Raw genomic sequence first — 20,844 nt, 5'->3', positions numbered from 1 at the left:
AACTATAATAATTATAAAATAAGATCAGCGCTTAGAATTATCGAAAGAATAACAGAAAATAATAATTGTCAATGTGAACTGGAATTGCCTTTCAAATTGATGTAATTTAGGTCTTTTTTTAGATTAAAGTTAATAATAATGAAAGATAGTGACCGTCGTGACATGAAGAATTTGGAAGAAAAAAAACCTATGTAAATGAATCAACGAATAGATATATAAAAATAAATGAAATGTCAAGAAAATGTTATATATATATATATATATATATATATATATATATATATATATATATATATATATATATATATATATATATATATATATATATATATATATATATATATATATATATATATATATCTTTTCTGTTGAGACTAATGATATTTAAAACATGACCGTGACAATGAAGTTTTAAGTTTAATACCTTTTACTTCATTGACTTTGTACATCAGCTTTTCCAAAAAGAGTACTATAATGCTAATTATTACATAATATATGATGTATATATGATATATATTATATACAAATAAATTCATCGTTTTACAACGGGCATACATTTTGAGATGAAATCGGACTGAGCATCTTTGAAATAACACTGGGCACGTAGCATCAGTTAAAGGGGTAGGGGGCGGTCTCCCCCCCCCCCCCAAGCACACATTTTTATGGAAAATGAATTTGGGTTTGTTCCCGTTTTGCAAATCTGAGCTCAGTAATAACAATAAAGGTGTTGGTCTATGACATCTGATCGAAAGACAACTCTTCGAAAAAAAAATCATCATGTACATGCGACATCTCACAGATTGCACAGCTCATAGAAAGGACAAGTCATGGAATATAGACTTGAAATAGAGTGAAATATATCTAGGGTAGAAATAATTAGAACTCGGCCTGTGTTTCTTCTTTTCTGTCCTATTTTTATCAAATAATTGCATTCAGTATATTCTGGATATACTGAATTTGTTTCTCTTTCTCTGTTATCCATAATCTTAATACCAAAAAAGGAAGCAGAAGAAAAAAAAAGATTTTTATTATAAAATTGGCTGTATTATTAAAAATCTAGGAACATGCATGATTAAAATACTAATTCTAGTTATATATAATGTCCTGCATCTGGGATTATTCTCTATATAACACACAAACATTTTCAATTTTATTTACGATAATCTTTTCTATCAACATATCGAGCATTAACCCCAACCCCCCCCCCCCCCCCCCAAAAAAAAAAAAAAAATCCGTAATTTTCTTAATATCAGAATTAAAAACCAATGCATCGGTATGTATTTCATGGTCCGTGCCCTGTTCTGTACAATTGATTTCTAATAATTTTTTCCTTTTTTTTTTTAAATTCTACACATCCTTTTTTTATTTTTTGTTTTTTTTTTGGGGGGGGGGTAACATTTTTTTTCTCAGTAATTCATCGGATTGCATGACATTTTTTTTAACAAATAAATATGTCTAAATACAAAATTATATATAGATCCATGTAGATGGCTAAAGGTGGGATATTGATAAACACTGAGTACATGGTCGGAATTAAGAAGATTTCCATCACGCCAATCTCCAGTCTTCCAGGTGTGTGCAGCAGGTTTTACGCCTTGAGTCCACCACTTGATTTAACCTGGTCAATCATGGCTTTGGTCTAAATTAAAGATCATAAAAAGAGAAAGTTATCAGAAATTAGAGAGAGAGAGAGAGAGAGAGAGAGAGAGAGAGAGAGAGAGAGAGAGAGAGAGAGAGAATATTTCACTTTTTTTGGAGCTCCACCTCCGCCCCGACCGAGGCTTGAGAGAGAGAGAGAGAGAGAGAGAGAGAGAGAGAGAGAGAGAGAGAGAGCGCACTTGTGAGAGGGGGTGGGTGTCAACTTTGCGTCTGCTGCACTTTAGCTTGCAGGAATGGACAACTGCATGATATCTTGGTTGGGGTGGGAGGGGTGGAGATAAGGAAGTATAAACTGTGGAGATATGATGCAAAGTACTGCATATCAGATTTTTTTTTCATTTTTCATTGCAAATTTTGAGAGACAACCCCCCCCCCTCCCCCCCAAAAAACAACCCAATCTAAGAGAGAGAGAGAGAGAGAGAGAGAGAGAGAGAGAGAGAGAGAGAGGGGGTCCTTACCCATTTGTAAACTTGACCAGCATCTAAGCTGTAGTTTCTGACCGTATCCACAGTTTCCTTTGCGATCAAATCATCAGCTTTCTGAGCAATTGATTCAGTACAGTACAGGGGATCAAAGTGCTCCATTTTAGTCATTAGATTTGGGTCCGCCATTTTCTTCTGACAACTTTTCCAGTCCTAAAAGAAATGTTCCGATTTTTATAAGTAAAACAAACTATTTACATGTACGTTGTCACGTGTAACATTGTTTTCGAAAAGAGAAGACTTACATGAAGAAATTCACGCAAACAAGTTATTCTACAGGTAAAATTTAAAAAAAGGGGGGAAAAAGGTCCAAGAAAAAGTGTGAGCGCCCCCTCCCCTCTCTTGACGCCACGTGTTTGACATCAAATGTTATGTTTACTTACTATTACATCCTCCGATTGGTACACGAGTAAAAGAAATGCTTTCATGACATCTACAATAACTTTTGGAGGGCTACCAAGACACTTCAATGAGGCAAATGTCTTCTTGTCCATAACTATACATATACATTGACCGTTCAATATGAAAAAAGGCCTTTTATTTAAACGGTACTTCTGTAAAAATTCGTTTAATCATGGCAGTAAATAAATATTAAACATGAATCAGGTTTTAAAAAATTGAAATCCCTTATGACTTAACAATGGGTTATTCCAATATGACGAATAAAACTAATTGTCGATGGATTTAAATACTGATTAATTACTTGTTTAATCTAATATACTAGTGTATACTGGTAATCTTTATTTGCAAAATCTGAGAGAGAGAGAGAGAGAGAGAGAGAGAGAGAGAGAGAGAGAGAGAGAGAGGCGGGCGCACGATTTAAGCTGAATTTTTAATGAATAAAATGTTTGAAGATTTGTCAAGATTTCAATGTCGACTGTCATGTTAAATAGAATTTCAAGTGTCAAAAATGAATCTTATGATTTGAACATATTTTATTGTGTAAATAACACAAAAGGATTGGAAACAAGTTCTTGCAACTTACAAGTTCCTCTCCTAATGATAATACATACAATATATACAATTGTCATAGTACATGTAATATTACATGTTATTTATAGTTATTGACTTAATAATAATTAAATTCATAGACATACATTTACAAAGTAATTGCAAATATATAGTAGATAACGTTAATATACAGTATAGAAAGCAAAAGCAAAAGAGAATTTAATTATTAAATCTTCCAGACTCTTTAATGAACTTTTGAACTGCTGAAAAAATAAAGCAGTTTGTATTGTAAGACAAATTGTCACTACCCCAAAGAAGCAAATGTGAGTTAATTAAAATTGTTTCATCAAGCCTATTAAAAAGTAATTCAAAAAGATTGTTTCTTGCATTTACATAATTCTTGCATACAAAGAAAAAGTGATAAACATCCTCCTTTTGACCACAAATACAATTGGGTGATTCAATAATATTTCTTCTATACAGATCATAATTCAAAATACAGTTGTGTCTCAACTTTGTATGTAAAATATTAATAGTGCGTTTACCAAATGAAAAATATTTTGGAGGTTGAGGAATACTTTCAGTAATGTTTTTCTTGAATATATTGAGAGACGTTGCTTCCCTAACTTCTAATTTGAGAGAATTCCATTTCCGAATGGTGTCAGGTACAAAAGATTTTTTGTAAAGTTCTAATCTGCTGATTGGAACACTATAATTTTCGCTATTTCTTGTGTGATATATTGAGACATTTTTTGTTACGGGAGGAATAATGTTGCTCAAGTACTCAGGTACTTGATTTGTATGAATTTTAAACATGGTTATTAATTTAGCCTTATTTCGTCGACTGACCAGAGATTCCCAGCCAGTTTCTGTGTAGAGAGATTCTGTAGATGCTAAAATGGGTAAACCAGTAACAATTCTTGTAGCACTTAATTGAACTTTTTCTAATCTCTCCATGTCAAACATATTGCAACCGTCCCATACTACAGAAGCATATTCAAGAACTGGTCTAATAAACGTGATATACATTTTTGATAAATTAGTTCTACCTAGAGTAAACTTAAGTTTTTTCAAAAGTCCTAATTTTTTGTATGCACTGTTTACTATATTATTAATATATTGAGACCAACTTAAATCATTAGAAAAAAGTAAACCAAGATGTCTGTGGGTTGAAACATAGTCCAATTGACACCCTTGAAAAAATAACTTAGGAAATTCTTCTACATGTTTCTTAGTGAAAAAAAAACAGCTTTTGTTTTAGACGGATTAAATTTCAATAACCAATTGTCGGACCAATCGCTGAGAATTTTCAGATCTTGGTTCAATACAATTTCAATGTTTTTAGTATATAAATCACAATGCTGTAATGAATTATCATCAGCATAAAGTCTACAAAATGATAACATATTCGTTGCTACATCCTTAATGTAAATAAGAAATAAAAGTGGTCCTAATACTGACCCTTGTGGAACACCAGCATTGATACATAACGTTGATGATAACTTGTTTTTGTACATTACCCTTTGTGTTCTATCACTTAAGTAACTGTTAAACCATTGTAAAAGATGCCCACTTATACCATAAGTTTGAAGTTTAAAAATTAGGGCTTCGTGCCACACCCTGTCAAAAGCTTTAGACAAATCACAAAAAATCATACAACACATTTTCCCATCTTCTATACTTTTGACAATGCTATGATATGTTTCTAATAGTTGGAATACAGTGAAATGGAGTAATGAATCTTATTTCCAGGAAGAGTATAGGTGCAGGTGTATATTCATCTTAACTAGCTATTTCCTCTTTATTCTGCTTTGTGTTGGGGATTTGTGAAGGGGGGGGGGGGGGGGGTATCGTCGCAAACCACTGCAAATATGTACGATCCTCTCCCATCTGGAGAGAGCTATGCGAAATCAAGACCGTGGTTTGAGATGATGGGGTTGGGTGGATGTCAAATTTTTAAGTTAAATCAAAACACGCTCAATTCTCAAAGAGGGATGGTGTTTGAGGTGTAAAAAACGGGACTAGAGTCCTAATTCCAACTACCTACATGTAGCTATATTCCAATATAAGTAGCCAGGTACAAATATCAGCTACTCGTTCACAGCTTGTGTACGCAGGTTAAGTATTTTTTTCTGAAATAAACTTGCTGCTGTCATACCCGCATGAATCACCATAGAAAAAATAATTTACATAGGCTTAAATGCATAAATTTATGAAGAAAATACCGGTATATAAAAAACGCACATGAGCTGAGAACTCTTGAAAATGAGCTTGTCCGAGCTATCTGTCAGAAAACTTTTAACATTAACGATTTATGCTACCTTCACCAGAGCCACGAAGCTTTCATTTTTTGTCCAAAACAGGGCTAGTCACTCTTCCAAGGAGTGTTAATATGAAAATATTGAAAATAAAATGTACATGTAGCTTCATCTTCGCTAGATAAAGGTTTCTGATACACAACATTACTTATCAATATGCTATACATGTATGTATTGGCTGGCGAAAAAAGCTTTAGATCCGTGATGATTCATGATCACATGCTCATCAATTAATGCATCTTCGAAACTCCACATAATTTTAACAAACACAACATGTAGAAGCAATGAAAACATTACTTGTGCATTCATACCAGTTTCGTGTTCTTTCCGTTTGAATTCTTAAGTTTACCTGGGTCAGATTCAGGTCAACAGTTGGTCATTATTGGTCAGATGAGCGTTTTGGCATACTCAAGAGTATGCATAGTGTTTCAACACCATCTTATGTACAAGTAAATAAGTATTAAAGTAAATCATTTATTTCTGTGACTTGTGTATGGTTTACAATAAAGAATGTACATTTACAGAAATAAAACACCTGGTCCATTGGACCTTTAAGTCACTGTCAACACTAAATGATAATTCTAACTGCATATACGGGAATTTACTTTGTACAATTATAAAATACCACTTAAAAAAGAAAAACAAGTGATAAGCTGTCAATGTGACAGCAAACCGGGTTTTCTTTTATGTGAACTGTATCCATAATCCATGTCAACCCATATCCAGTGAAATGGTGTACCCTATAAGCAATATTTTGCCAAAAAGTGACTAAGTTCAAAAGCTGGTATTTTTTTCATAAATAATCGGAAATCAAAATCCTAGCAATGTGCACACCTCTGATATATGTACAATTGATCTGCAAAAGAACAACTTCCTATCTTGAAAATGTAGGAGGAGTTATCCATATAATGAGGGTACCCTATATGCAATATTTTCATTAATTTTTATACCGTATATATATATATATATATATATATATATATATATATATATATATATATATATATATATATATATATATATATATATATATATATATTCAATAATTGATAATCCATTGTCTCCCTTAGAAAACACGTGGTTTCAGAGTCAGGGAATCATGCATTGACTTCATGGGTATAGTTCGAGTTGCATCAGATCACATTTGTGGTTCAATGATCAGAAAAGAAATTCGCAGGTCAGCAAAAGTCAGCAAACCACACACGATGTCAAGCGACGCAAAAGTGACCGACATCATTTAGATATCTACAATACATTTTCTTTTCAGTGTGATCTTTTAAAAGATATCATAACGCGCGTAATTCACAAGCACTTGACGTTATTAACATTATGAAATTTCTTTACATATGCAAGTGACTTTTAACTATTATATAAATAGTGCCTGTTTGGGAGGGTAACAGTTGAAATTGACACCCCGAGAAAACCATTGTCAACCGACGCGAAGCGGAGGTTGACAATGGTTTTCGAGGGGTGTCAATTTCAACTGTTATCCTCCCAAACAGGCACTATTTATTTTGTTATACTGAATGTCTTTTTTAAAATTTTTAAGAAAATTTTACTGCTTTTATATAGGAATAACGTGAATTCTACAGCGAACCGTACGCGCATAACTTTCGCGCATGTAACATTTTTTAATGTTACCCGTTGCCAAGTGCGTTGCTAACGCTGAGGGTAATAGTAAATATTATTAACTGCGTCTTAACCAATCAGATTTCAGTATAAAACATGAAAGTATAACAAAAAATATTATCATATAAGATCAGCGCTTAGAATTATCGAAAGAATATCCAGAAAATAATAATGATTGTCAATGTGAATTGGAATTGCCTTTGAAACTGATGTAATTTTAGTCTTTATGAGCTTGAAGTTAATAATAATGAAAGATAATGACCGTCATAACATGAACAATTTGGAAGAAAAAAACCTACCTGAATGAATTAATATATGTAAGTGAATAAACGAATAGATATATTAAAAACAAAATGAAAAATTAATGTGTTTTTTAATGATATATATCGTTTCTGTTGAGACTATAATGATATTTAATACATGAGCATGAAGTTTTAAGTGTTATACCTTTTACTTCATTGACTTTGTAAATCAGCTTTTCCCAATAATTATGGGGAAGAGTACTATAATGCTAATTATTACATAAATTAAATACTAACAAAATCATCGTTTTACAACGGGCATACAGTTTGTGATGAAATCAGACTGAGCATCTTTGAAATAATATTAGGCACGTAGTATCAGTTAAAAGAGGGGTGGGGGTGTGGACTTTCTTTTTTTTTTTTTGTAAGCATGCATTTTTTTTAATGGAAAATGAATTTGGGTTAGTTCCCGTTTTGCAAATCTGAGCTCAATAATTTGTTGGTTTACATCTCATCGAAAGACAGCTCGTCGAAAAAACCCCTACGATTGACATGTAAATTTGTTGTTGTTTTGTTTGGTGTCCGGTACCGTAAATGCGAATCCTTCATATTCCGTGCAATCATTAAAGCAGATGATTGGTAATTTCAAATAGATGAGGCTAGATATCGTAAGCACTCATTGATTCCTTCTATTATGCTATTATTATATACAAACATAGGTCACGGATTACAAAGCTCACCGAGACGAGGCATCACCTTTCTGAGGCATCACCTGTATGAGACCACCTTTATAATTTTATATGAAAATCATACTTTATGATCTTGGATATTCATGGATACTGTTTTGGCACAATATCGTATGATAATCATATGTTCATATCATACGGTAATATAAGATACAATGTTTATCAATACCATAATATAAAATACAATATTGCATCCTATCATATTAACAATATATATATATATATATATATATATATATATATATATATATATATATATATATATATATATATATATATATATATATATATACAATAAAATACTGTAATAAACAATGATGAGATATGATATTGTAACATATGATATGATATTGTACGGAAGCCCGTTGGTGCAACTTGGAAAAATATTTTATCTGGCGGCCGCCAGATAATTATGTGGCGGCCGCTAAATAATTATCTGGCGGCCGCCAGATAAAATATTTTTTAAAGTGGCACCAACGGGCTTCCGTAAATATTGCATTGTGTTATAAATAATTGTATTTTATCACATAATACAATGTTGTAATATTAATATTAATATATAATACAATAAAGTATATATGATACAATAGCATATCACATAATACATCATAATATTGTAACATATGATATTATATTGTATAATATAGTATGATATTGTATTGTATGATATCATACTGTATCATATTTGATACATAATATGATATTGTATCATATAATTCAATAAATTTTGACACAACATTGTATCATATCAAAATATACAATTCCATTTGATATAGTAAAATATTATATAATACAATATTATATTTACATATTGTATTATATGATACAAATATATATATATATATATATATATATATATATATATATATATATATATATATATATATATATATATATATATATATATATATATATATATATAATTTAATACTTCATGTGATATAATACTATATTATAGAAACCAATATCATATTATACAATATCGTATGATACAATATTAAATCATATACGATATTGTATCTTACAATACAATATTATATATTGCAGTATCATATGTAACAGTATCATGTGATTACGTAATAAATAAATAATACAATATCATACTATACAATACTGTATCATAATATACAATACTTTACCTAACAATATAATGAATGAATATCATATCAAAATTTAAAAAAATTGATAAAAAGTTATATCGTATCCATTAGCTTTTTTACAATATAACATATGATATCATATTGTATCATATTAAACAATAGTATTCAATTATTCAATTCATATTATTCAATACTTTATCATAGGAATAATGTTATCTCATTTAACATCAAACACATCTATCTATCAAGCAGGTTTGAGTGAGGTAGCAGATTTTTTTTTCGCATCCTTGATAATGGAAATCAGGCTCTGCATTTGAAGCTACCTCTGCGTTTCATTTAAAATATAGTTAAATCAACTATGCAAGCTATTATCTATAAAACATGTGACCCGTTCCAAAATCTTAAAACTCGTCCAGCATCTGAAACCTAATGGCTCAGATTCAGCATTTAAGCCTGTCAAGTGCATCAGTATCATAAGACGCATCATCCATGCAAGTTTGGTGAAGTTAAGACCAGTAATGTTTAAGATATTATCATCAGAGGGCACCTGTGTCAAAAACTTTAACCAGCTATTAAAACCTTAACCTCTTCCAGCATCCGAAACCTATGGCTCAGATTCAGCATCCATGCCTGTCAGGTGCATCAGTATCATTAGACACACCTTCCATTTAAGTTTGTTGAAGTTATGACCAGTAATAACTAAGATATATTTTTTGGCATCCTTGATAATGAAGATCAAGCTCTGCATCTGAAGTTACCTCTGCAATTCATTCATATTATAGTTTAAACAACTATGCAAGTTTGAAATAGTACTATTATCTATTAAACATGTGACCTGTTCCAAAAACCTTAATCTTATCCAGCATCTGAAACCTATGTTTCAGATTCAGCATTCAAGCCTGTCAGGTGCATCAGTTTCATGTGTCCATGCAAGTTTGATAAAGTTAGGACCAGCAGTAACTTAGATATTGCTATCAAATGGCACCTGCAACAAAAACTTTAACCTGCTCCAAAAACCTTAACCTCCTCCAGCATCTGAAATTTAGAACCCAGATTCAGCATCTAAGTCTTTCAAGTCCATAAGTAGGTCCAGATGCATCATCCATGCAAGTTTGGTGAAGATATGACAAGTAATAACTTAGATACAGGACCTTTAACCAGGTTCGGACGCCGACACCGACGCCGGGGGTTACTTCGTCTCGGTGAGCTAAAAATAATGTTTTAGAAAATTAAACATCTTGATGTTTAGGAATTGTATGTTCCAGTTTTAACATGACGAACATATAGAATTTACCCCTGTCAAGGTATCCGTAGCCGGGTGAGTTGTGTTCACCGATCGGGGTCTCCCTAGCTCAGTGAGAAGGGCGTCTCCGAAGTCTAGTGAGTTGTGTTCACCGATCGGGGTCTCCCTAGCTCAGTGAGAAGGGCGTCTCCGAAGTCTAGTGAGTTGTGTTCACCGATCGGGGTCTCCCTAGCTCAGTGAGAAGGGCGTCTCCCTGGTCTAGTGAGTTGTGTTCACCGATCGATATGTCCCTAGCCTAGTGTGAGTAGTGTTCACCGATCGGGGTCTCCCTGGTCTAGTAAGTAGTGTTCACTGATCTTGGTCTCCTTAGCCTAGTGATTAGTGTTCACCGATCGGGGTCTCCCTGGCCTAGTGATTAGTGTTCACCGATCGAGGTCTCCTAAGCCTAGTGATTAGTGTTCACCGATCGGGGTCTCCCTGGCCTAGTGAGTTGTGTTCACCGATCGGGGTCTCCTTAGCCTAGTGAGTAGTGTTCACCGATCGGGGTCTCCTTAGCGTAGTGAGTAGTGTTCACCGATCGGGGTCTCCCTGGCCTAGTGAGTAGTGTTCACCGATCGGGGTCTCCCTGGCCTAGTGAGTAGTGTTCACTGATCGAGCTCTTCTTAGCCTAGTGAGTTGTGTTCACCGATCGGGGTCTCCCTGGCCTAGTGATTAGTGTTAACCGATCGGGGTCTACTCAGCCTAGTGATTAGTGTTCACCGATCGGAGTCTCCCTGGCCTAGTGAGTAGTGTTTACCGATCGGGGTCTCCTTAGCCTAGTGAGTAGTGTTCACCGATCGGGGTCTCCTTAGCCTAGTGATAATTGTTCACCGATCGGGGTCTCCCTGGCCTAGTGAGTAGTGTTCACCGATCGGGGGTCTCCCTGGCCTAGTGAGTGGTGTTCACTGATTGAGCTCTTCTTAGCCTAGTGATTAGTGTTCACCGATCGGGGTCCCCTGGCCTAGTGAGTAGTGTTCACTGATCGGGCTCTCCTTAGCCTAGTTAGTACTGTCCACCGATCGGGGTCTCCTTAGCCTAGTGAGTAGTGTTTACTGATCGGAGTCTCCTTAGCCTAGTGAATAGTGTTCACTGATCGTGGTCTCCCTGTTCACCGATCGAGATGTCCCTAGCCTAGTGAGTTGTGTTCTCTAGCCTAGTGTGTTTAGTTCAAGTGTGCATGGCTTAACGCATCTTTTATATTTTCCTGCAGCCGTAGGTAAAAGGTTATAACTTTTGTATGGCGTTTTTATGCAAAATTGATTTGATATACAACGTTCTTTAGTTGAGACACAGTGATTTTATGACTCTGATAATGTAAAATGCTAAAACGACGATGGATTTTTAAAACAATTTATTGACAGAGAATTTAGAGAATCATTTAAACTTTTTATAAGTGTTATTTTGTTGATTTTTATTATTTATAAGCCCAAATGTGCAGCACTATGCCAATTTTTTGTGTAAAAAATTGTTTTTGATTTTGTATTATCCCTGGACCAAACGACGAGGTAAACATTTTTGAAAATTTCAGTGTTTGGTGACTTTTTACAATATGTTTCATATATATAAAAGAAAAAGAAATCCCTGGAGCAGAAATACAAAAGTATGGAAAATATGTGAAAATTTTGCGCTTTTTCAAGTTCACATAGGGTTGCAAAAATTGATAACTTTCGAGACGACCCTCCCTTGGAGAATCGGGTTAATACTAAATAAATTTATTTTTGATCTAAAAATAATTGATATATATAGAATTACCATCACTGATTACAATAAGAAATTTCATCAAAATATCTAGGGTAATATAATAAGACTCGGCCTCTGTTTCCTCTTTTATCCTGCTCTTTTTTTTTTTTTTGGTTGTCCTTTTTTATTATTAAATAAATGCATTTAGTATATTCTGGATTCTCTTTCTCTGTTATCCATAATCTTTATACTAAAAAGAGGCAGCAGAAAAAAAAGTATCTTTATTATGAAATTGGCTGTATTAATAAGAATCTAGAAACACAATTAAAATTCGAATTCTAGTTATGTATAATGCCCTGCATCTGGGATTATTCTCTATAAAACACATAAACACAAACATTTTCAATTTTATTTACGGTAATCCCTTTTACTTTTTGTGTTACCTGTCGAAAACTCATTTCAACACCAGTATATGAATTATTTCAGCCATCACATTTCTCGGGTAGCTAGCTATATCAACATACAAGTATTTATAATCACCCCCCCCCGCGTGAATCAGTGCAATTCTTTAAATTTAAAGAAAGGAACATTGGTAACAAAGTGCATTGGTATTTGATGCTCCGTGCCCTGTTCTGTTCAGTTGATTTTATTCAATTTTCCTTTTTTAGAATTTCTACATATCCGTGTTTGTTTGTTTTTTTAAATTATTATTTTTTGGGGGGGGGGTAACATTTTTTGCTCGATATTACATCCGATTACATGACACTAAATAAATATGTCTGAATACAAAATATATATATATAGATCCATGTAGATGGCTGAAGGTGGGATATTGATAAAACTGAGTACATGGTCAGGATTAAGAAGATTTCCATTAAGTCAACCTACAGGTGTGTACAGCAGGTTTTACGCTTTGAGCCCGCCACTGGATTTCACCTGGTCTATCATGGCCTTGGTCTAAATTAAAAATCATTAAAAGAAAGTTACTAGACATTATATTGAGAGAGAGAGAGAGAGAGAGAGAGAGAGAGAGAGAGAGAGGGGGGAGGTCCTTACCCATTTGTAAACTTGACCAGCATCTAAGCTGTAATGTCTGACCGTATCCACAGTTTCCGTTGCGATCAAATCTTCAGCTTTCTGAGCAGCTGATACAGTACAGTACAGGGGATCAAAATGCTCCATTTTAGTTATAAGATTTGATGGGTCCGCCAATTTCTTTTGACAACTTTTCCAGTCCTAAAAGATATGATCCTAATTTTATAAGTAAAACAAACTACTTACATGTACGTAGTCACGTGTAGCATTGTTTATGAAAGGGATAGACTCATGCGTAGAAAATCACGACAAAAAAAAATTCTGCCAATCTTCAAAATCATAATAACGTTATTCTATATAGGTAAAATTCAGAAGAAAGGTCTGTTCCGAGAAAATAAGGGGGTATCCCCTCCCCTATTTTGACACCACGTGTCCGACATCAAATAGTATGTTCACTTACTTTTACATCCTCCGATTGGTACACGAGTAAAAGAAACGCCTTCATGACATCTACAACAACTTTTGGAGGGCTACAAAGACTCTTTAATGAGGCAAATGTCTTCTTGTCCATAACTATACATACACATTGATCTTTCAATACAGAATAAGGCCTTTTATTTAAACGGTACTTCTTTAAAAATTCGTTTAATCATGGCAGTAACATTAAACATGAATCAGGATTTTAAAAAATTGAAATCCCTTATGACTTAACAATGGGTTATTCCAATATGACGAATAAAAACTAATTGCCGATAGATTTAAATACTGATTACTTGTTAAATCTAATATACTAGTGTATACCGGTAATCCCTATTTGCAAAATCTGAGAGAGAGAGAGAGAGAGAGAGAGAGAGAGAGAGAGAGAGAGAGAGAGAGAGAGAGAGAGAGAGAGAGAGAGAGGCACGATTTAAGCTGAATTTTTAATGTATAAAATCTTAGAAGATTTGTCGAAATTTCAATGTCGACTGTCTTGTTAAATAGAATTTCAAGTGTCAAAAATGAATCTTAGTTCCAGGAAGAGTATATAGGTGCAGGTGTATAATATCCCTAACTTTCAAACCAAATCTTCATCTTAACTAGTTATTTATTCTTTATTTTGCCTTGTGTCGGAGATTTGTGAGGGGGGGGGGGTGTTATCGTCGCAAACCACTGCAAATATGTACGATTCTCTTCCATCTGGAGAGAGCTATGCGAAATCCGGACCGTGGTTTGAAACGATGGATCTGGATGGGTGTCAAATTTCAAGTTAAATCAAAACACGCCCAATTCTCAAAGGTGGATGGTGTTTGAGGTGTAAGAAACGGGACAAGCGTTGCAATTCAAACTACCTACATGTATATATATATATATATATATATATATATATATATATATATATATATATATATATATATATATATATATATATATATATATATATATATATATATATATATTCCAATTTAATAAACAAATATCAACTACTCGTTCCCAGTGTGTACGCGGGTTACGTATTTTTAGGTCACCTGAGTAAAGTAACTCCGGTGACCTATTGCTTTCTGTTTTCGTCCGTCGTCGCGCGTCGTCCGTCGTGCGTTAACACGTTAACTCTACCGCCCCCGGGGCAACACAGGTGGGGCCAAATATGCACCAAAAAAGCCAAATTTTCAAAATTTTCTTCTCTACTCCCACACATGTGAGGAAAAAACTGGTTGCATGGTTATGATGTCCATGAAGCCCTTACCAAAATTGTGAAATTCATGGCCCCTAGGTCAGGGGTTTTGGCTCTGGGATGGGGCCAATATGGCCATATAGTAAAAATGTATTGAATCTTAGAAAATCTTCTTCTCAACTCCCATATATATTTGTTAAAAACTAAATGCATGATTATAATGCCTATGAAACCCTCTACCAAAATTGTGAAATTCATGACCCCTGTGTCAGGTGTTCGGGATCTAGGGTGGGGTCAATATGGCCATATAGTAAAAATGTATTAAATCTTAGAAAATCTTCTTCCTTACTCCCATATATATATATTTGTTAAAAACTAAATGCATGATTATGTTAATGAATCCCTCTACCAAAATTGTGAAAGTCATGACCCCTGGGTCAGGGGTTCAGGCTCTAGGGTGGGGCCAATATGGCCATATAGTAAAAATATATCAAAACTTAAATCTTCTTCTCAACTCCCATATATATTTGTTAAAAACTAAATGCATGATTATAATGTTAATGATTATGATGTCCACTAACTCCTTTACCAAAATTGTGAAATTCATGGCCCCTGGGTCAGGGGTTCAGGACATGGGGGGGGGGGGGGCGGGGCAATATAGTGTTAATGCATATAATGTTTAAAAATCTTCTTCTCTATTCTCACACATCTGTATGAAAAACTGACTTCATAATTATGTTTACCAGGAAGTCCTCTACTAAAATTTTAAATTTCATGTCCCCTGGAGTATGGGTTTTGACTTTAGGGGAGGGCCAAAATGGATGTATAGGTGTTTTAAAATACATATAATGTTTAAATATTATATCTTCTTTACTCCCACACACCTGAAAGGAAAACTGAATTCATGATTTTGTAGACCAGATCTATTAGTTTTTTACCAAAATTATAGATTTCATAGTTCTTTTTGAAAGATTTCAGCCATGGAGGTGGTCGTCATTACAGATTTATAAATTTTTTTTACTCAAGAATGAAAACTAACTCAATGCAAATATGAGATTCCTAAACAAGTTTCTGTATGGGTTATCTGCTACTCAGGTGACTGTTAAGGCCAATTGGCCTCTTGTTTCTGCAGTACTTGCTGCTTTCATACCTGCATGAATCACCATAGAAAAAATAATTAAGATAGGCTTAAATGCATAAATTTATGAAGAAAATACTGGTATATTAATAACGCACATGAGCTGAAAACTCTTGAAAATGAGCTTTTCCGATCTATCTGTCAGTAAACTTTATACATTTATGCTACCTTCACTAGAGCCACGAAGCTTTCACTTTTTTTTAAAAACAGGGCTGGTCACTCTTCCAAGGAGTGTTAATATGAAAATATTGAAAATAAAATGTACATATAGCTTCACATCTTCGCTAGATAAAGGTTTCTGATACACAACATTCCTTATCAATATGTTATACATGTATTTATTGGCTGGCGAAGAAAGCTTTAGATCCGTGATGAATTCATGATCACATGCTCATCAATTAATGCAGCTTCGAAACTCCACATAATTTTGACAAACACAACACGTAGAAGCAATGAAAACATTACTTGTGCATTCATACCAGTTTCGTGTTCTTTCCGTTTTTGAATTCGTAAATTTACCTGGGTCAGATTGAGGTCAACAGCTGGTCATTGTTGGTCAGATGAGCGATTTGGAACACTCAAGAATGTGCATAGTGTTTCAACACCAATTTTTTTTTTTTTACCAGTAAATAAGTTTTAAAGTAAATCATTTATTTCTGTGACAATGGTTTACAATAAAGAATGTACATTTACAGAAATAAAACACCTGGTCCATTGGACTTTTAAGTCAATGATAATTCTAACTACATATGTGAGAATTTACTTTGTACAATTATAAAATACCACTCAAAAAAGAAAAAAAAATCAAAACTCTTTTCTTTTGTTCACAGTATTTAATAACGTAATTCTTCTAAAACACCAAAAAAATGATAAAACATTCACATCTAATGAGGATATAGTGATACATGTAAAATATGAACAGTAAAACTATTCTAAATATCAGATATCGACTCAGACACGCTCCAATGTGAGTGAGCCACAAAGTACTGTAGTACCAACCCACGGATTGCTAATGTGACATGAAAACACATTTTGTAAAGTTTAATTGAGACATAGTTATACAGACAAGAAAAGGTATTCCATGGAAGTCTAGCACCAATTTCTCCATCACGCTTGTTTTGAATGAAAAATTATGAAAAAAAAAATGCCTGCTAATGAACAACATACATTTTTCCAAAGGTTCAAAACATTATTTAATTAACACATACTGTCTAATCTATGGGTATTTTTTTTTCTTTTGAATTCATTTGTGATATTCTACATTTTTTTTTGTTCTTGTACATCTCAACAAACTGCATCTTTCCTGACATCATATTAAAGTTAAGGGTAATTTAATTTTCATTCTGAAACTCTGTGTAATTTTGAACTCTTGAAATATTTTAAAAGGTATGTATACATATCAGGGGCAACAACCAATGCAGTAGGCATAGATTTATTACATGAACTTGTAAATAAATTACTTGTTTCACATATACATGTATTTTGTTCACTTTGATCAACTCACATTTTAATTTAAGTACCAGAATTGCATGTATTCACTTTTTCATAATAAGACAATTTTTAAATTTCGACAAGAAAATTGAGCAGAAGAGGACTAGTTATCTCCCACATTAAGGTGAAGACAAGTTAACTCCCCTTCAGCATGAACCATCAATAAAAGTGGAGAATAAACATGATTACGTAACAGGAATCGCTTGAATTTCAAGCCTTTAATCCAAACAATGTAAAATCTGCAGATCCAAGTGTTGAAATATAAATAATTGCCGTTCGCTCATCAGTGTGTCACAGAAGACCTAACTGTTAGTAAATGCTGCCATGGTCTGGAACTCTTAACACACTGAGTTCACAACATGCTGGAATCTACATCTACAATAAACAAGTAAGTATTCAGAAAAAGAAACATATACAGTTAAACTTCATTACCTTGAACTAGACAGGATGGTTTAAAAACTTTGAGACATCGAAGTACTAGTATTTGTGATATCAAGGGTAAAATACTTAAAAAATATCCATTGTATTCGAGATATCAGTGTTTGAGATATCAAAGTTCAACTTTACATATTTTTTGATTAAAAAATATAATATTTCAGAATGTTTGGTTCATTTTGCTTTACTGTCATATTTTTTTGTAAGTCTTGATATGCTTTTAAATTCACTTGTACTGTAAAACAATATAATATATTAATAAAACAGCAGTTTAAAATTAACAATAAGGCATGCAAAATTTTGTTTGAAATACAAAGACAAAATAATAAATAAAAATAATAAGCAAGTGACAAAGTATAAAAACAAATGCAACAAACTGTCAAAAATAACTGTATAAAATTGATTTATAACCTTATTATTCCACTCTCTCCTGTTTTACAATAACTGTTCCTAATTTAAGAGTTTATAAAAAATAATAAAGCTAGATTTTACTTCTTAGCATTAATATGAATTTTATTCATCCACTTAATGGTTTGTTTAAACTAGTTTTTATGTTTATCTTTTCATGAAAAGATAAACTATCTATCAGTATCATAAACAGACTTTTTGTCTATATAAATAGAGATTGCTGTGATAATTTTATGAAATTAAAAAGCAAGGAGTAAAAATAATTCTCTCTTACCTGAATCAAAATCTAACCGTTTTGATGAGGAAGAATCTCCTTCAATATCTACATCACTTTCAGGAGCATTTAGAGCACTTAATGTCACATCTAAAATAAAGATAGTTCAAACACAGCCCTGAGGAGTTGTTTTAGACATCAATATCTACATATGAAATTCCTTTATCGGAATATCAAAATAAATAGTCAAAAGTAATTACTCTTCTTCTCACATGAATGATATCTGTACTCAACTATTCATATTGTCATGCATTATTAGTAGATGGTTTGTCTGTATTCATATTTTGCATCAGATTCTTGGTGTGATATTTCAAATGACTGTTCAAATTGAGAGGGCTACTGGTATCTTATATATTAAAGATGCACTTTAAGGTATCCGATCCATATTAGGACCAAATTTTTCCAACCTTGAATATTAATAATGTTTTTAATACTTTGATATTCATTTAAAGCATTTAAGAGTAGAAAAAGATTAACCGAGAGAAATTTTCAAAAATATTAATAACTAAGCAGTAATTAATTAATGAAGATTGCATTAAGGTCTATGGAGACAAGCACATTTTTTAAAATAAAAAAGTAATTACTAGGAGTATTAAAAAATGCTTTGGTGGAAAGATGTATTTTATCAATAGGAAAACAAAAACTTTTGAAAATAAATTTTATACCATGTCGATTTTTTTAGAATTAATTCTTATAGAATAAAAGCAAAGGGGGACAACTCTTCAAAAAAGGAAAAGGTCATTAATTAGGACACATTCCACACTTACATATTGATACTTAAATAGGAACATTATGTTCAAGTATACCGAGTGTTAAGCCGATACATATCTGTTATGCACCCAAATTCATTGAATCTGAGGCTATTATGGATCGGGTACCTTAAAAATAATAATTTTCTTAACAAGTTAGCACTCTTTAGATCATTTACATGTATCTAATTTTAATATTAAATCATGTACCATTCTGGGGTTGCTTTTTGGGCTGAGATTCTACTGAAGCACTAACTGTGGCTGTTGTAACTGTAACTACTTGCGGAGTCTTTTCTGCTCTCACAGCTTGCTTTTTAGGGGATGGTTCTGTTGGCTGTGGAAGTCCTGCATCTTCATATGCCTTCCTCTTCATTTGTGTTTTAATTTGAGATCTAAAATTTAAAAACTTCAAGAAATTTACACCTGAATCTCTTTTTCACTTTCATTCATCCAACACTTTTCTTCTCTGCATCTTTTTGAGCTTCTAATGACTATAATATAATTTTTTAATTATCTGACTTACATAGTCCTAGTTTTTATTATTTCACTTATATTGTCTAGATCATCTCCAAACCGTTTGACAGCATTCTTCAGCATGTCCACTTCATGAGGGGTCCACTTTCCACTAAAAGAAGATAATTATATAGAAATTTGATTTTTTTAAACAAAGAAATGGTCATAAATATTACTGGTAAATTAAAAGTATCCCATTTTGCCATTAGACCATTGAACAGTTAAAGTTCTGTTGAAATATATTGTGATTAATCTAGCCTTTCATAACAATTCTAGACTACAGATCATATGCATTGTTCAGGCTGGAACCATTTATTTTTATTTCAAGTAGACATTCTTTTCTTCTGATCACCTTGATGGACTTTGTTCTGATGTAGGGTGAAGTTGTAGAGTAAGGTCCCCTAGTTTTGTAAAGGCAGCACCTGCTGCTGTGAATATTTCACCAACCTTTAAGCAGACACACAAGTTAATCCGGTTATTAAATGTAGTACATGTTTAAATACACGAATGTGTAAAATTAAACCTACAAACATGATAAGGAATAAAACAAAGTTATCTTGCACAATGCAAGTGCACAGTTAATCCGAGATTCCTCTGACTCTAACCCCCGCTTTTATATTGTGACTTGCGGGGGTCACAATATAAAAATGGGGGTTAGAGTCAGAGGAGTCTCGGATTAGTGCACAGTGTGACTGAACGCTAACGTTGAATTAATTATCTTTTATAATGCAAATGATCTTTCATTTGGGAAAATGATAAATAGGTTATTAAATTCCCACTTTAACAAAATATACCTTGCTTGCAGAACTCATTTCTGCTGTGCAGTTTTGTGCACAAAAAATTAACAAAGTTTCTTTCTCATGAGAAAACTGTACCGGAAGTTTACACCGGAACTATTACGTTAATCTCTACTCAAAGAATTCATTATTATTTTTTACGCTGATAATATTTTTGGATAAAAATGATCGTTAAAGTCATCAATATAATATCGGCATCACTTTTATGATCTTGAAACAGCATATGATTTAGAAGTCGTAACTTCGAACGGATTTAATTTTTTT

The 20,844-nt window shown here is 33.0% G+C and overlaps 2 protein-coding genes across 5 annotated transcripts; both read right to left on the bottom strand.

Moving 5' to 3' along the window:
* Positions 1–1,238: 1,238 nt before the first annotated feature.
* Positions 1,239–13,813, bottom strand: LOC128179440 (uncharacterized). 3 transcript variants are annotated; one of them, XM_052846864.1, is made up of 3 exons: positions 13,585–13,813; positions 2,118–2,294; positions 1,239–1,639 (listed from the first exon to the last, which is right to left on the bottom strand). In XM_052846864.1, exons 1-3 carry the CDS (start codon positions 13,693–13,695, stop codon positions 1,589–1,591), a joined length of 339 nt encoding a protein of 112 aa, XP_052702824.1. In that variant the 5' UTR covers positions 13,696–13,813; the 3' UTR covers positions 1,239–1,588. The 3 variants fall into 3 exon arrangements, with proteins under 3 accessions (XP_052702824.1, XP_052702823.1, XP_052702822.1); XM_052846863.1 differs by lacking the exon at positions 13,585–13,813 and adding an exon at positions 2,525–2,725; XM_052846862.1 differs by lacking the exons at positions 1,239–1,639; positions 2,118–2,294 and adding exons at positions 12,816–13,046; positions 13,146–13,325 and having other exon boundaries at positions 13,585–13,798.
* A 2,734-nt stretch (positions 13,814–16,547) lies between these two features.
* LOC128179439 (chromatin complexes subunit BAP18-like) lies at positions 16,548–20,683 on the bottom strand. Of its 2 annotated transcripts, none has more exons than XM_052846859.1 (6): positions 20,578–20,683; positions 20,136–20,230; positions 19,794–19,895; positions 19,481–19,662; positions 18,522–18,611; positions 16,548–17,779 (listed from the first exon to the last, which is right to left on the bottom strand). In XM_052846859.1, exons 1-6 carry the CDS (start codon positions 20,593–20,595, stop codon positions 17,757–17,759), a joined length of 510 nt encoding a protein of 169 aa, XP_052702819.1. In that variant the 5' UTR covers positions 20,596–20,683; the 3' UTR covers positions 16,548–17,756. The 2 variants fall into 2 exon arrangements, with proteins under 2 accessions (XP_052702819.1, XP_052702820.1); XM_052846860.1 differs by having other exon boundaries at positions 19,845–19,895.
* Between the last annotated feature and the right edge of the window lie 161 nt (positions 20,684–20,844).

This window comes from Crassostrea angulata, chromosome 4 (assembly GCF_025612915.1).
Source record: "Crassostrea angulata isolate pt1a10 chromosome 4, ASM2561291v2, whole genome shotgun sequence".
NCBI lineage: Eukaryota > Metazoa > Mollusca > Bivalvia > Ostreida > Ostreidae > Magallana > Magallana angulata.
This window is presented reverse-complemented; position numbering and strand designations above follow the sequence as displayed.